Source organism: Dermacentor albipictus, chromosome 8 (assembly GCF_038994185.2).
Source record: "Dermacentor albipictus isolate Rhodes 1998 colony chromosome 8, USDA_Dalb.pri_finalv2, whole genome shotgun sequence".
NCBI classification, from domain to species: Eukaryota; Metazoa; Arthropoda; class Arachnida; order Ixodida; family Ixodidae; genus Dermacentor; species Dermacentor albipictus.
The window spans coordinates 26,731,942-26,747,037 of NC_091828.1; the positions used below are offsets into that span (position 1 = coordinate 26,731,942).

The 15,096-nt window shown below is 47.6% G+C and overlaps 1 protein-coding gene across 1 annotated transcript in view; it reads left to right on the forward strand.

Annotated features, from left to right (window-relative positions):
• The window catches only part of LOC135907760 (glutathione hydrolase 1 proenzyme-like), a 96,260-nt gene that overhangs the window by 23,578 nt on the left and 57,586 nt on the right, over positions 1-15,096 (forward strand). Inside the window, exon 7 of the mRNA XM_065439486.2 lies at positions 3,729-3,879. Coding sequence (XP_065295558.2) covers positions 3,729-3,879 — 151 coding nt within the window. The remainder of the gene's footprint in view (positions 1-3,728; positions 3,880-15,096) is intronic.

A 15,096-nucleotide genomic window follows, 5' to 3' on the forward strand; every position in this document is an offset into this window, starting at 1 on the left:
ACGAGAAGCTTTCGACCGTAATTCACTTCGCGTTAATTACTGACTTGGCACCGCTGTGCAACAATTGAAGCTCTCCACAATACGCAATTATAAATTTCGGCTTCCTTGATCTTTGAAAAAGACCCAGTTAAGGACTTTTGGAATGTTTCAGCTCACAGTTAATGAAGTTACTGTTTCTGGTGTATACATTCATTTCAATGGGACCTCTATGAAGTAATCAAATTGCCTAGTGACTTAGAGCTTTGTTACGAGAGCGTTCAGTCTTTCTAAATATATTTCCGGAAACACCCATTTCTAATATCAAGAAACCCATGTTGATAACTTTATTTTCGGAAGAGATTCCATATTACCATATTCCATATGCCTTACCACCCTGGTGCCCTGACGTAGACTAGACCCACGTCAAAACGTTGGCTCAAGCGTCATTTTTTTGCTCAACCACAGTGATGCATGTTGCCTATCAGAACAACATACAAAAAACAACATACCAGAGAATTCGTTTTTCATGCTGAGTTTTGGTATTGAATGTTAATATTACGGCTAATTGTCTTTAAGGCCAACGCCGAATGACAGGCACCAGCCTTCCTTTGCTGGAAAACAGGGTGAGCAGAAAGAAGTTGGGCACGAGACTCGCATTACTTTGGAAGCACGTGTTGAACAGACCAACCAATGCGGCACCTTCAACTGTGGTGGTGTCACACACGGGATTTAAAGTAAATTGAATGTCTATCTACAGTTCACATATATCGAGAGCTCTCTGTATAAATTCGAAACACACATTAGTGGTGGCTCGGGTTGAAGGGCACTGAGCTTTCATCTCGGTGTTTCCGTCCTGTTGCTGAAAAAGCATGAAAAAACATTTTTTGTTTTCTTGATAATGCTGCTGATCAATGAATATTGCACAGTAAGAAAGAAAATGCCCATTTTCATCGTATCTATTGGTGGCGTCTTTAAAGGCTTAATCACTTCAAGCATCCATCTTTCCGCGAACGCCTTTCTTGCTTAGGCGCCTAGTGAATTACAAATTGTAGAGTGCATGCCTGCCAAGGAAAGACGCTAAGCTTCTCGAACGCCTGGTAAGATTGCCGGCGGCACTGTTTCGCTGCATTCACCCCCCCCCCCCCCCTGCTCACGTAAATTCTGGCAACGTCTTAGCAGGAGCGTGGTCCTATGAAGCAGCAACGAGAAATACGTTCCGAGAGTTCACTCATATTGGCTGCCGAACGAAAAGCCCACCGCCACAACATTCCAGAACACTTGAATGCGACCGGTGAAGACGGCTCAAAAGTTAAAGCACGATGTTTCGGCCAATCCATGTACTCGAAAGCATTGGCATGCTGGTTAGAATATATAACGAACGCCGACCGATTTCAGCATCAGAATTTCCTTTGGCATTACTGTAAATATTCATGGTCTAATATTGCACTATGGGTAATGTTGAGCTTTTACAGTTTCCGTTTTTCCGACATTTGGCGTGCTTTATTCAACGGTTCTTTCGTACAAGCACATGGTGTCACACAAAGAACTCTGACAGTGCATAAATGAGGACACCGTGGCCAGTAAATCCCGTCGTGGCGGCTGCGCTGAAATTCGAAAACGCCCATCTTCCGTTCATATGGGGCATGTTGATGATCCCCAGATGGCAGAAGTTTCCTGAGGCCCCCCTTTACGGCTAGTCTCATGACCGAGTCCTGGTTTTGTCAGACAACTCAAGACCTCGGAAAGCAGATAATTTTTATGCGAAGCATATTACGAGGGCTCAACCCAGCTCCTCAGGCGCGGCGGTGACCATGAAATCACGTGACACCGTGACGTCACGACAGAGGAGAAGTGGCTTTGGCTCAACTCTTGCAAGACGGGCTGGGTGGGAATCGAACCAGGGTCTCCGGAGTGTGGGACGGAGACGCTACCACTGAGCCACGAGTACAACGCTTCAAAGCGGTACAAAAGCGCCTCTAGTGAATGCGGTGTTGCCTTAGAAACGCGCTGTTTCTAAGGCGTGCGTCTCTTGCTCAGGCGCACATTTCGTTGCCGCGCCGAACGCTGCTTTGCTCGACGCTCACCGCGTCCAATGCGGGGCGCGTAGTCGCTGCCCTGTAGCCCATTGTCTTACACCCCTTGGCGGGTCGACGGGAACGCTGTCGCGTTCCACTCTTGAAGGCGAAGAAGTAATGCATGAGTTGTTTCTTCGTCTAGCCGAACCAAATATAGCCAAGCAACAGCAGTTCACCAGGCTAAACAGTGGTTCAACAACTAAAATAAAGGCTAGTATGCTTCGCATCCTGGGCTTAACCTTACCTAAGCCACAGCCATTTTTTAACGGGGGCCAGTGCACAGAACCTTTGAATAAAACTTCCCTGTATCAAGGAAATTGTGCATTATGCAGCGACCACCGGATATGGTAATTCGCGAATACAGCATGAAAAGAGTCCTAAATTATTCCAATAATTAGGTGCATCTGCCGGCTTATCAAATGGCTTTTACGCAATCTGGGATTTAAGGGAGAAAATATGAGGTACAGTTTACTGTATTTATTGAGCAGTGTAATCAGTGTAATCAATGCAGGTAAGTGTTTTACCTTGTATTGTGCTATACATACAGTGACAGTGCAAAGCATCTGTTATGGCACCTTTACTATTACGCATGGAAAACTTCAAGTATTGCGAAGACTTCTGCATATTTCAGGATTTGTGCCTTCAAGATAACTGGACAGGATGCTGCTCTAATAACGGCTAGAATGCTCAAATATATGTCGGTGTTTTCTGGGTGCTGGTCGCTACCTTCTGAGTCATAATATTACGGCACTTACATGCCTTTCCTGTGATAACAAACAAAATGTTGTCGAAAAAAAACCTATTAGGATAAATAATTTCGAAAGCTGGGTAGTTGTCCATATTCTCGCTGTAGTTTCCAAGTGTAGCACCATTTAGGAAAGCGGTAAACGGGGATAGCTGCTGCACGCCTTCCATTGCATTGTGCGGAGTTTTAACGCAGAAAAATATGAGACAATGAGACGTGTTCACTGACAAGATAGAAGAGTTGGTAGTTCGCGCTTCGTCTATGCCTCTTGTGTTGTTTCATTCTCTCAGTCTTAAAGCTCAGCGCAAGGAATCATGACGAAGCGGCTTTACTAACAGGAATGGTGAAAGCAAAGCACAATTAGTATATTTACTAAAATTGCAACGGCAACCAAATTAGTATCGTAAGGTGCATAGTGTGCTAAGGAAAGTAGATGGAGAGTAAACTCCGTGGGGACTTCTCAGTTTGAAGTAAGACTTCACGCCTTCGGAAAGAAAGTCCCGCATAACGTGAAGCTTTCAAAGCAGCAAACTGACCCCTGAAAAGCGGCGCATCTTCTGTGAATGACCTACTGGACTTCACCCGCGGCAGGACGTGGAACATCTGTTGGGTTTGATGTCACGTATGCTAAGCCCTAGGTGCACCCGTCCTCTGCTTCAATGCCATTTAAAGGCTGGTGATGAAACATCCATAGAATTACCGCTGCACAAGCTTCGCCAAGATTGCTTCAGGGTTGTACACTATTAATTTGTCGTCATTTTTCCAATATCAAGTCTCGTCCGAGTTGGCTACAGAACTTGGCAGCAATAGGCACCAATACAGAGAGAAGTGCACCTTTGGCAAGGGCAACCTGCGCAGTCTACATCCGCTCTATCTTTAACCGACAATATAAAGAAATAAAGCCCTGACATGTTCTAGTTGTCTTGCAGGTGCCGTGTTGACCGAGGACGACTTCAAAAACTACAAACCTACCTGGTCTCTGCCAGTGGCGTCAAAATATTTTCTCTACAAGTTTTACGCTCCACCGTTTCCATCCAGTGGTGTGTTGTTCCTCGCAGCGATTCCAGCAGGAGTGCTCAAGTAAGTGCTGCTGCCCACCCCTGCCCCTAATAATATGCTACGGAATGTGGTGTGCCCAGGAGCTACACGCAATAGCCAAACATTTCCAATAACCTGCGCTCCAGTTTCCACTCATATTCTGGAAATTGTTAGAATTTAGGTGTGGATGTAATTGAAAGTTTTACCATATGCGGTTTTTAAGCATGTGCAATGCTAATATTCACGTATTGGATGCCGGTTTATCGGACACTCCCAGCTGCGTCAGCAGGTGCCTTAGTCTAACCTATGCCATGGCGGCACGTTTTTGTGTTGCAGGAGACTTCTTGCGGAAAAAAAAGAAACGTTATTAGTTGTCGAGGTTGTATCAGTGACCTAGCGGGAGTGGGGTACGTGAAACGTCTTCTGCATGCTACTAATTGTGTAGGTGCTGTAGGTGCAGAATCAGACGTAGCCAAATGCAAAAGTCACTTTTCTGTAGTTTTAACATGCACCAACTTCCCGGCGCAGTGTTTCAGTCAACACCTATTTACGTATTATAGGCCGGGGGCATGTGTTACTTACGTTACCGCTGGTGGGCGTATTGCGGGCTCATTTTGCAACCATCTTCTCTCCATCAGCACCATCACCCTATGTTAAGTCCACTACAGGACGAAGGCCTCTCCCTCCAATCTCCGATTGCCCCTGTACTGCGCTAGCCGATTCCCACTTGCGCCTGCGAATTTCTTAATTTGATCACCTCACCCAGTATTTTGCCGTCCTTGACTGCATTTCCCTTGACACCCGTTCTGTAGCTCTAACGGTCCACCGGTTGTCTAACCTACGCATCACATGATTTCCCCAGCTCCATTTCTCTCTATGAATGTCAACTAGAATATCGGCTATGCCCGTTTGCCCTCTGATTCGCACCGATTTGTTCCTGTATCTTAATATTATGCCTATAATTATTTGTTCCATTGCTCTTTGTGCGGTCCTTAACTTGTTTTCGAGTTTCTTTGTCGGACTCGCAAGTTTCTGCCGCATATGTTAGCTCCGGTAATTGTACCGGTGCGTTGATTGTACACCTTTCTTTTTAGTGATAATGGTAGGCTTCCGATAAAGATCTGAGTATGTCTGCCCAATTTTATTTATCTGTAAATTTCCTTACGAACAGGGTCCCCTGTGAGGAATCGACTTAGGTAAACGCATTCCTTCGCATACTCTAGAGGTTGGCACTAGCGATCCTGAACTCTAGCGCCCTTTCCAGGCTATTGGTCATTATGTTTGTTTTCTGCACATTAATCTTCGACCTCCCTCTTGCACTCTCTCTGTTAAGGTCCTCAATCATTTGTTGTAACTAGACCCCCGTGTTTTCATCTGCAAAGCGAAGGTTGCTGAGATATTCGCCGTTGATGCCAACCCCTAAGCCGTCCCAATTTAATAGCTTCAATACTTCGTCCAAGTACGCAGTGAATAACACTGGAGAGATTTTGTCTCCATGTCTGACCCCTTTCTTCACAGGTGTCTTACTACTTTTCTCGTGGCTAATTCCACGTATTGATAAAACTTATCTACTTCCTCATAATAATGACTGCAGGTTAGAGCGCACACGTTTGTAGTACCTTTAATCAATTAGGATTTATTACTACTGCTGCTGCCCTCTCAATTGTGCCGTAGAAGTCTTCAATGTTCCCGCTATGTCCTTACGTATTAGGAATCCTACCGCGTATAACTTCCTATCTGGGAGTCCTCTATAGAATAGGACGTGGCGTTAGTCAGCACTGTATAAGCCTCACCAGTTCTTCTAACTTCACCAAGGTCAATGATATTCCAAACAGTGGCTGATATTTCCTCAAAGACTCCTGCTAGGGTAGCTTCACTCGAGAGGGCTCGGGCGTTAAACGTTGCAAGGGTCAGTTTCTATTGGCGGCATGTCAGGGTACAGCGATTCTTATAGCGCCCTTTGCTGGTTACGGGTCTGACCACCACCTTGTTCAGGTGCTCCGCAGCTGTTGGGAAATGAGGGCCATGGGCTAATTGTAGGAATCATGAGGGAGGTAGTGGCCGAATACTGCACCAGGGAGGCAAATTCCTGTTCTGGTGAGGGTGTGACTGTTGAAGCTCAGTGGGCATTCTTGTGATCAACCTATCGGGTGTTGCAGACATTCATGCGTACATTCCCATGGTAAGATGATTTGCCTCATCCCGGAAGAAGCTGTTACGGTAAGCCTGTACCTCGACCTGTCATGTGCCGCCCTCTTCTCCGAAACGGCGTCACCCCTTTTTCTCCGAGCTGACACAAAGGAACGGATGAAGAAAAGACAAACGAAAAAGCTGCAGGCCGCTGACAACAGAGCCTGACGAATACACTGATGCTCACACAGGCTCCACGCGAACACTACGGCAACCATAAGACCGCAAGTGCTTATTAAGGCCGTCTTGACCTGTCAAGTATGAGAAGCGCTCAAGCGGGTGTCCCCACGTCCCCATAATTGCCCTCTTTTCCAAAACGGCGTCAACCCTTTTGTTCCCCGAGCTGACACAAAGGGAAGGAGAAAGGAAATACCCGAAGCACAGGAGCACGACGGCCCAAGCTGCTTCCACAGGCTGCCCAAAAAGACGTCGACTATAGTGAGGGGCGACAGAGGTGGTGAACGATTCGGCGTTTGTGATTGGCCAATGGATTTCTACAACGAAGGAAATAGGGGTTATTTGAGGCCATCCTGGCCCACGTATTAGATCGGAACCGCTCGAGACTCGCGTAGGAGCCACAACCATGTACGGATGAATCGAATACCATCTTTTCTGCTTTTCATCATCACGTTAGACAAAAGAGAAGACAATCATTTGTTTCTCGTTCGTCGCTTTTATTCGCCGTTAGCCCTCTGCCATTCGTCTCTGCCTAAACTGCTGCCTAAACTCAGTGCGTAAAGTGACTGTGTACGCGTTAAAGATGCAATAGCATGCTGAACAATACTAATCATTTTTTCTGAGTAGCCAGAGACTGCGCTTTCCGAAAGCAACAGGAGATGGCTGCCGGCTGATCGCTCTGGCACCTGCTACTGGAGCTGCCGGCTAACACTGATTTATTTGCGTATAATATCAAAACGGAAAAAAAAAATCTGCGACGATTACGACACCTTTAGTCGTAATCGCTTTAGTGCCTCTATTGTAAGTTAGTGTCTTTATTGTATTAGTGTCTTTGTTAAAAATAATGTCATTATTGAAAATTAATATCTTTATTGAAAACACCAGTAATACCATGGTATCAATTGAACAGCAAGGTTTACCCATGGTCAAGCATAATGCACCTGGAGGTAAACGTAAATGATGGAAATAGCTTCTAAAGCCTCCACCAGGTTTAGCTAAACTTGAAGCGAAAGTAGAACGCGTACATATTGAAGCATACAACACATGGGAATTACAATAAATAGGAGGCGGTGGGAGAATTTGGAAAGGAGTAATGGCGCCAGTGCTAATGCTTGCAAATTGCATTCTGTGCATAAACCAGGTGTCTTGTCCGAACTGGAATAGGGGTTGGGTCACTCAAAGACCGATAGGTCGGTTTGCCTCTGCGCACCTACAATAAAGCCACAAATAAACTAGTCCCTTTTGAATTCAGAGAAGTTTAGTAAGTCTCAGGAATATAAACGCTTTAAATGAGCGGCTAAATTGCAGAACCGTTTGTCTCCACAACTCTTTCGGCCTCAACAGGCTCAGCTAGAGCACTGGCTGCTTCTCATCCTGCGCCAGCCACCACGCCGAACGAGCGAAGCTTCTTTTAGACATCATAGCGCCCAGAGATGTGCTGTTTTGTGGTCCTCGGCACGTGCATCGGACATACCGACTATATTATCACAGCACACGCACCCTAATCTCTTTATGGGTACAGGTTGATTACAAGTACTAGTTATCTACATGGCATTCCCTTCTCCGTCGACTGCCCGCGAAAGCGGTGACACCACACTCATTGCCAGCTTCCGTGCCACACACAACCTTATCTCAAACACCTTGACGCCTGGAAGGGCCCCACCGACCGAATCAACACTTTAAGCGTGCGCGTTGTCTGACGAGCCAGCCAGCGAGTTGGCGCCATGCCACGGCACTTTATGGGCATCGCCCACATATCCGCCATGCTACCAACGGCCAATACCGTCCTCGCGGTCACCCGTACAGGTCCTTGCGCCTAAGCAGCTGTTCCTGGAGCTCCGACGTGCTCATGACTTCGAGCACATGTACGCCTCGCGCTGACCAAATCACGCCCTCGTGCTACACCTGGCTCTTAGCATCTATCGCTTCAAGCTTCGTAGGACGTACACGTCCTGCAGGGTGGCGCGCTAGTCGTACCCACCGCCATTCCTTTTGCGTGCTCGACCTTTGCTCCAACCTCCACGTTGTATTGAGCGCATGCTTGATATGCATGACGACAAGTATCGCACGACCAGCTCATCTTGCCGGTCACATTGCTGGTTATATCAAGGTTAATGTTCTCGCCTTCTGTGCTAAATTGTTTTTTTCTCTGTACTCCGCGCACCACAACCACCCACAGTGCATGTTTCGTGGCCCGTCCAACACTGTTTCCATTGTCGATCGGCATGCTCATGCCTTAACCTGGAGAGTGTGGAGTCCTTTACACTGCCCTTATTGGTGCGGCGCCACCGACGTCAGCCTCGTTAGCACAGTTGACACAAGACTGAAGTCGCCCGAGAAGCCGTTAAGGCACAGCGGCGTCTATCACATATTTGCAGCAATGGGCAACGTTGTGCGCATCACCCAAAGCTCCATGTAATACTTAGCACTGAAGTAAGAGTGGGCTGTGAGGCAGCTGCGTTTTCTCTTCGCGGGTGCTGCTATTAAAATTGTTCCCAATGCACATTGTTCAAGCTGGCTTGTTATTACGAACTACTTAAACTCGTATTTTAAGGCTATTGCATTTTTGCCTATATCTGGCATTTTTAGTCTGTCTGTCTCTCGATCCTCTTATGCCCTTTTGTTTCCCAACATGCCCATTAGCTTCGAACACTTGGTATGTGCGCTTCGTGTAAATGCCGTTCTCATCATTCCATAATTGTTAATCTAACTCCGTTATGAGACTCACGCCATGTCGCCATCGTCATGTAACTGTCGTCAAGGCGTCGCCATCATTCCGCCTTCTTCATTCCATCGACATGATTTCTTCAATATTATCTTGCAATCATGCTATCGACATCTAATCTAAATTACACCGCTGTTTTTATGCCACTGTCGTCATGCACTCGTTGTCATGTGGTCCCCATGATGCCACTATTGTCGTTTCATCGTCGGAGTTCCAGTTTCATCTTCTGATTATCATCAGGCCATCGTCCTCAGGCTGTCATGGTCGCCCCATGCGATCGTTGTCGCGCTACCGTCGTTGTACCATCATCATTTGAAAAGTAACATCTCATTGTAATCATACCATTATTGTTCTTCAGAATTCTATCATCGTCATGAAGTCGTAATTGCAAAGTTGTTGTGATACGGAAATCATCTTGGCCGACAATGGTGAAGTAGCGTGATTGCAAAGTAGGCCGATCCCGGAAACACTGTACGTCGCATATAACCGGTGCAGGGAAAATCTCAAAATGAACACCACACATTCCGACTTTAGGTGCCTTTAGCAGCTTGGTGTGTTGCTACGTTGCTCGAATACAAATCGCCGTAACGTCGTCAATCATTGTGTAATTGGTTCTGCGAACATTTCCTGTGCACTCTGCTTTACGACGTCATTCAATGGGGGCCGAAATTTCTGTTCATGAGCCCGGCGTCACGTCAAATCAACCCAACTTACTCAGGAGCACACCAATTAGAATCTATGGCAGTCGGGCCGAGTGGGATGGCGTCATGTATCGAAGTGCGCTCTTCGTCGTACGCTCTTCGTGTGCTCTTCAGGAGGCGTTGGTTGTGCCAGAATGTTTTTTTTAGTATCTACGCAAGAAACCATGGTCGCGTTCGACGCTGAGGTACGGCTAAAGCCACGGACAAAAGTGGCTGCCAGCTTCACGCTGTGGACTTTCTTCCTTTCTTTTTTTTTCACTGTACCATAAGTACACACAAGAACAGGGGGTAAATAAATTTTCCCAAAGCACACATCGGAAGCGCAGCATCTTATAGAAAGAAGACGCACATAAATAAAAAATAGGAACAAGACAGCGTGGTGCAATTTGTGTAACAATACAAACATAAAAATACTTGTTATGCAAATCATCGGCTGTTCAGGACAGCGTACGTCAAGCATGCATTGGCGATACTCCTACCCAGAATCTCTTCCTCCACCTTGGGCCTGAAAATGCGCCAATTCCTCTTTAACGAGTGGACGTACCAACAAGGCGGTTTCCTGCGAAGAGGAGACTTCCACGCTTGTGAACGTGGTCACATTGTCAATTCTACCAAATTTTGGCAATGCGCGACGCGCCTTTAGTGCCTCAGAAGCATGGCATTCACTTCTGAGATAAAACGGAGTCCGCAGGTGTTCCTTTGATATACGGACATTGTAGATATCTTCAGTGATGCCTTTCAGACGATATGCAACCTTATCTTCATTCCACGTGCCCGTGTTGACAATTCTACACAGTTTCAATACTTCTCAATGTAAGTTGTGCATGTTTCTCCGGGCAACTGTGCTCTACGCGAAAGCGTATGCTCAGCCTGCTTTCTTTTTGAAAGTGATTTTCCGGAGCAGCTGTTGATTTCGTCTACGAACCTTTCATACGTTTTCATCGTGTTTTCGTTATTATTGAACCAGAGAAGTGCGGTACCAATGAGAAAGCAAACTACGTTAACAAGCCGCACCGTTGCGTTCCACCCATTGTGACCGCTTACCCTTTGATAATGCTTCAGCCAGTCGTCAGCATCCTCATCAGCTTTGCCGGAAAAGGTGCGCGGTTCTTTCTGAAGGATTCACTGTCATCCACAGGTATCCACTGTCATCTTGCATGCTTGTGTCATGGCTGCCGCCAGCTGCTTGCGGTTCTTTCATATCCGTGTCTTCAGGCGGTAGTCCGAGCAAGCACAGGCTTCGTCGGAGGGTGCGTAGAAGAAGGCTCTCCCGAGCGATTACCCAGCCCCGTCCACCAAAGTTGTTGCGGATGAGATGGATTTATTTACAAGATGATCGAGGGGGCGTAGAGACGAGATCGCAGGCAGTCGGGCATTTTCTACACCACACGCAGTTCTTGTATCTCCGCTTCGGCTCCGCCGCGTAGCGTAACAATATTATACGTCATCAAATTATATACACATTCAACGACATATAACAGTACATAAAAAAAGAAACATAACCAAATAAAGGAATACAGATTACATAATACATACTGACACGTGTACTTGATTAGCTTTATTGGACCACGGCGTTTCACGGTCTGATAAAGGTTATAGCTCAGCGTAGGGCGCGCCTGCACGTGTCAGAACTTTCTTTAATGCTGACGATGGTTCTTTCCGCTGTCTGTTAGCACCAAACCTTGTGTAATCTGACTGCATGTATGCGCGAGGCGAATCGCGTAGAACTTTCTGTGAGATACGCGGGCACCAGTCATTATTCTGGAACATTCCATTCCATCGGCATAAAAGCCGATGCTCTGGACCACCCGATCAAATTTTTGACGATCGCCGATTATGTTTGCCGCTTTCGTTGTTCTTTTAGCGTGCCCTTTTTTTTTTTGAAGGCACAAGTTGGCCTAAATAAACGCGTTTAGTCACTTACAGTTTTGCTGCTTTCTACACCGTTGCTTCTACGCGAAAACGCTGTTAAATAGTTAAATCTTCCCTCCTCATTACATGTCCTGCCCATGCCCATTTCTTTTTCTTCATTTCAACTAAGATGTCATTAACCCGCGTTTGTTTCCCTACCCAATCTGCTTTTTTCTTATCCCTTCACGTTACACCCATCATTCTTCTTTCCAGAGCTCGTTGCGTCATCCTCAATTCAGGCAGAACCCTTTTCGTAAGCCTCCAGGTTTCTGCCCTATACGTGAGTACTGGTAAGACACAGCTATTATACACTTTTCTCTTTAGGGATAATGGCAACCTGCTGTTCACTATTTGAGAATGCCTGCCAAGCGCACCCCAGCCCATTCTTATTCTTCTGGTTATTCCAGTCTCATGATCAGGATCCGCAGTCAATTCCTGCCCTAAGTAGATGTATTCCCTTACCACTTCCAGTGCCTCGCTACCTATCGTAAACTGCTGTTCTCTTCCGAGACTGTTAAACATTACTTTAGTTTTCAGCAGATTAATTTTCAGACCCACCCGTCTGCTTTGCCTCTCGATGTCAGTGAGTATCCATTGCAATTGGTCTCCTGAGTTACTAAGCAAGGCAATATCATCAGCGCAGCGCAAGTTGCTAAGGTATTCTCCATCAACTTTTATCCCCAATTGTTCCCACTCCAGGTCTCGCTATACGTCCTGTAAACACGCTGTGAATAGTGTCACGTGGTAGTGACGTTAAAGAACACAGTAGCAGTACTGTGAAAGACAAAACTAGCTTTTATTGGGCGAACCTGCGCCCACAAAACAGGCTACACTTAAAGCACAACGATAGTGGTGAACACAGTCGGCGATCGTCGAAAATCTGATCAGCGGGTCAAGCGCGTCGGCTTTTATAGAGCAGTCATCGAATGTTCCAGACTAATCGTTCGGACCCATGTGCCTTCCACAAAGTTCTACACCATTCGCGTTGCGCGATGAAATCAGATAACACAAGGTTCGGCGACAACAGACAGCCGGGTAGAAGCATCGATAACTTTCCAGAAACATCGGATACCTTCAGGCGCGTCCCTCGCTGTGCGATTACAGTTGTTAAGCGGTGAAACGTGGTCGCCCGATAAAGATAAGTACAAGTGTCAATACCCCCCTCTTAAAAAGCATTGACCCGATGCTACATACAAGCGAAATAAAAACACACGTAGCAAAGAAAACAACAACAAAAATAAGGAATTTCGTCAGCGTCCGTAAAAGGGTTTAAGGCGCACCACGTGGACCACTTCAGATCGTGCGCGGCGCCGCTGTGAATGCGAAATGCCGTCTGGCACGACCTCATAGTCCAGAGCGCCAATACGTCGGATGACCTTGTAGGGTCCGAAATAGCGTCGGAATAGTTTCTCACTGAGTCCTCGTCGGCGCATCGAGTCCATACTTAAACACGGTCACCGGGCTGGTACTCGAAGAAGCGTCGTCGCAGGTTGTAGTGTCGGCTGTCGGTACACTGCTGGTTCTTGATCCGTAGGCGGGCGAGCTGTCGAGCTTCTTCGGCACGCTGGAGATAGGTAGCGACGTCAAGATTTTCCTCGTCAGTGACGTGCGGCAGCATGGCGTCGAGCATCGTCGTCGGGTTCCTGCCGTAAACCAGCTTAAATGGCATGATCTGTGTTGTTTCTTGCACCGCCGTGTCGTAAGCCAATGTTAAGTACGACAGGACCGCATCCCACGTCTTGCGCTCGACATCGACGTACATTGCTAGCATGTCGGCGAGGGTCTTGTTCAGGCGCTCCGTGAGACCATTCGTCTGCGGATGGTAGCCAGTTGTCCTCCTCTGACTTGTCTGGCTGTATTGCAGAATGGCTTGCGTGAGCTCTGCTGTAAAAGCCGTTCCTCTGTCAGTGATGAGGACTTCTGGAGCACCATGTCGCAGCAGGATGTTCTCGACAAAACATTTCGCCACTTCGGCTGCACTGCTTTTCGGTAGAGCTTTAGTTTCAGCGAAGCGGGTGAGATAGCCCTTCACCACGACGATCCACTTATTTCCGGAAGTTGAAGTCGGAAACGGTCCCAACAAGTCCATCCCGATCAGCTGAAAAGGTCGGTAAGGAGGCCTGATCAGCTGCAGTAATCCCGCTGGCCTTGTCGGTGGTGTCTTGCGTCGCTGACAGTCTCAGCATGTCTTGACGTAACGGGCGACATCGGCGGTTAGGTGCGGCCAGTAATACCTTTCTTGTATCCTCGATAGCGTCCGGGAGAGACCGACGTGTCCAGCGGTCGGATCGTCATGTAGGGCGTGCAGTACTTCTGGGCGCAGTGCCGACGGAACAACATGAAGGTAGCTGGCGCGGACTGGTGAGAAGTTCTTCGTCACGAGTAGGTTGTTTTGAAGCGCGAACGAAGACAATTCATGCCTAAATGCCCTAGGGACAACGTCGGTGTGCGCTTCCAAATACTCGACTAGGGCTTTTAGCTCCGGGTCTCCTCGTTGCCGTTTGGTGAAGTCTTCCGCGCTTATTATTCCAAGGAAGGCGTCGTCATCCTCGTCATCTTGCGACGGCGGGTCAATGGGGGCGCGTGATAGGCAATCAGCATATGAGTGTTTTCGTCCAGACTTGTATGTTACAGTGATGTCATATTCTTGTAGTCTAAGGCTCCACCGTGCCAGCCGTCCTGAAGGGTCCGTTAAGTAAGCTAGCCAACACAACGCGTGATGGCCGCTGACCACTTTGAATGGCCTGCCATATAGGTAAAGGCGAAATTTCGCTGTAACCGAAACGATGGCGTGGCATTCCTTTTCGGTGGTAGAATAATTGCCTTCCGCTTTTGACAACGACCGGCTAGCCGAAAACTGCAAGGACTGCCCCCAGAGCACGGACTTCTACCTTTGTCGACAAATAGGATCGTGGTCAAAACAGCCCCAATGGCTGCCCCAGCGTCCCCCGTTATCGTACAACAACCTCGGGACCCACCGACCTTCCATGGAGCAGCGACTGAAGACCCAGAATCCTGGCTGGAGACCTACGAACGAATCGCGACGTTTAACAACTGGGACTCCAACGACAAGCTGCGGCATGGATACTTTGCCTTAGAAGATGCCGCCAGAACGTGGTTTGAGAACCGGGAGTCGACCTTGACGACATGGGACCTCTTCCGTAGCGGCTTCCTGCGTACCTTTACGAGCGTCGTGCGCCAGGAAAGCGCCGAAGTGATGCTGGACGCCCGAGTGCAGCTACCCAACGAGAAGGTTGCCATCTTCACGGAACTAATGGACTGTCTGTTCCGCCACGCCGACCCGGATATGCCCGAGGAGAAGAATGTCCACCTTCTCATGTGTGGTGTGAAGGAAGAAATTTTCGGTGCAATGATACGAAGCCCACCGAAGACCGTAGAAGAGTTCCTTCGTGAGGCTACCGGCATCGAGAAAACACTCGAAATGCGGAACCGGCAATTCAACCGACGCACGAACTCTACCCAGCACCTCCACCAGATGTCACGTGGTAGTCACGTTAAAGAACACAGTAACAGTACTCTGAAAGACAAAACTGG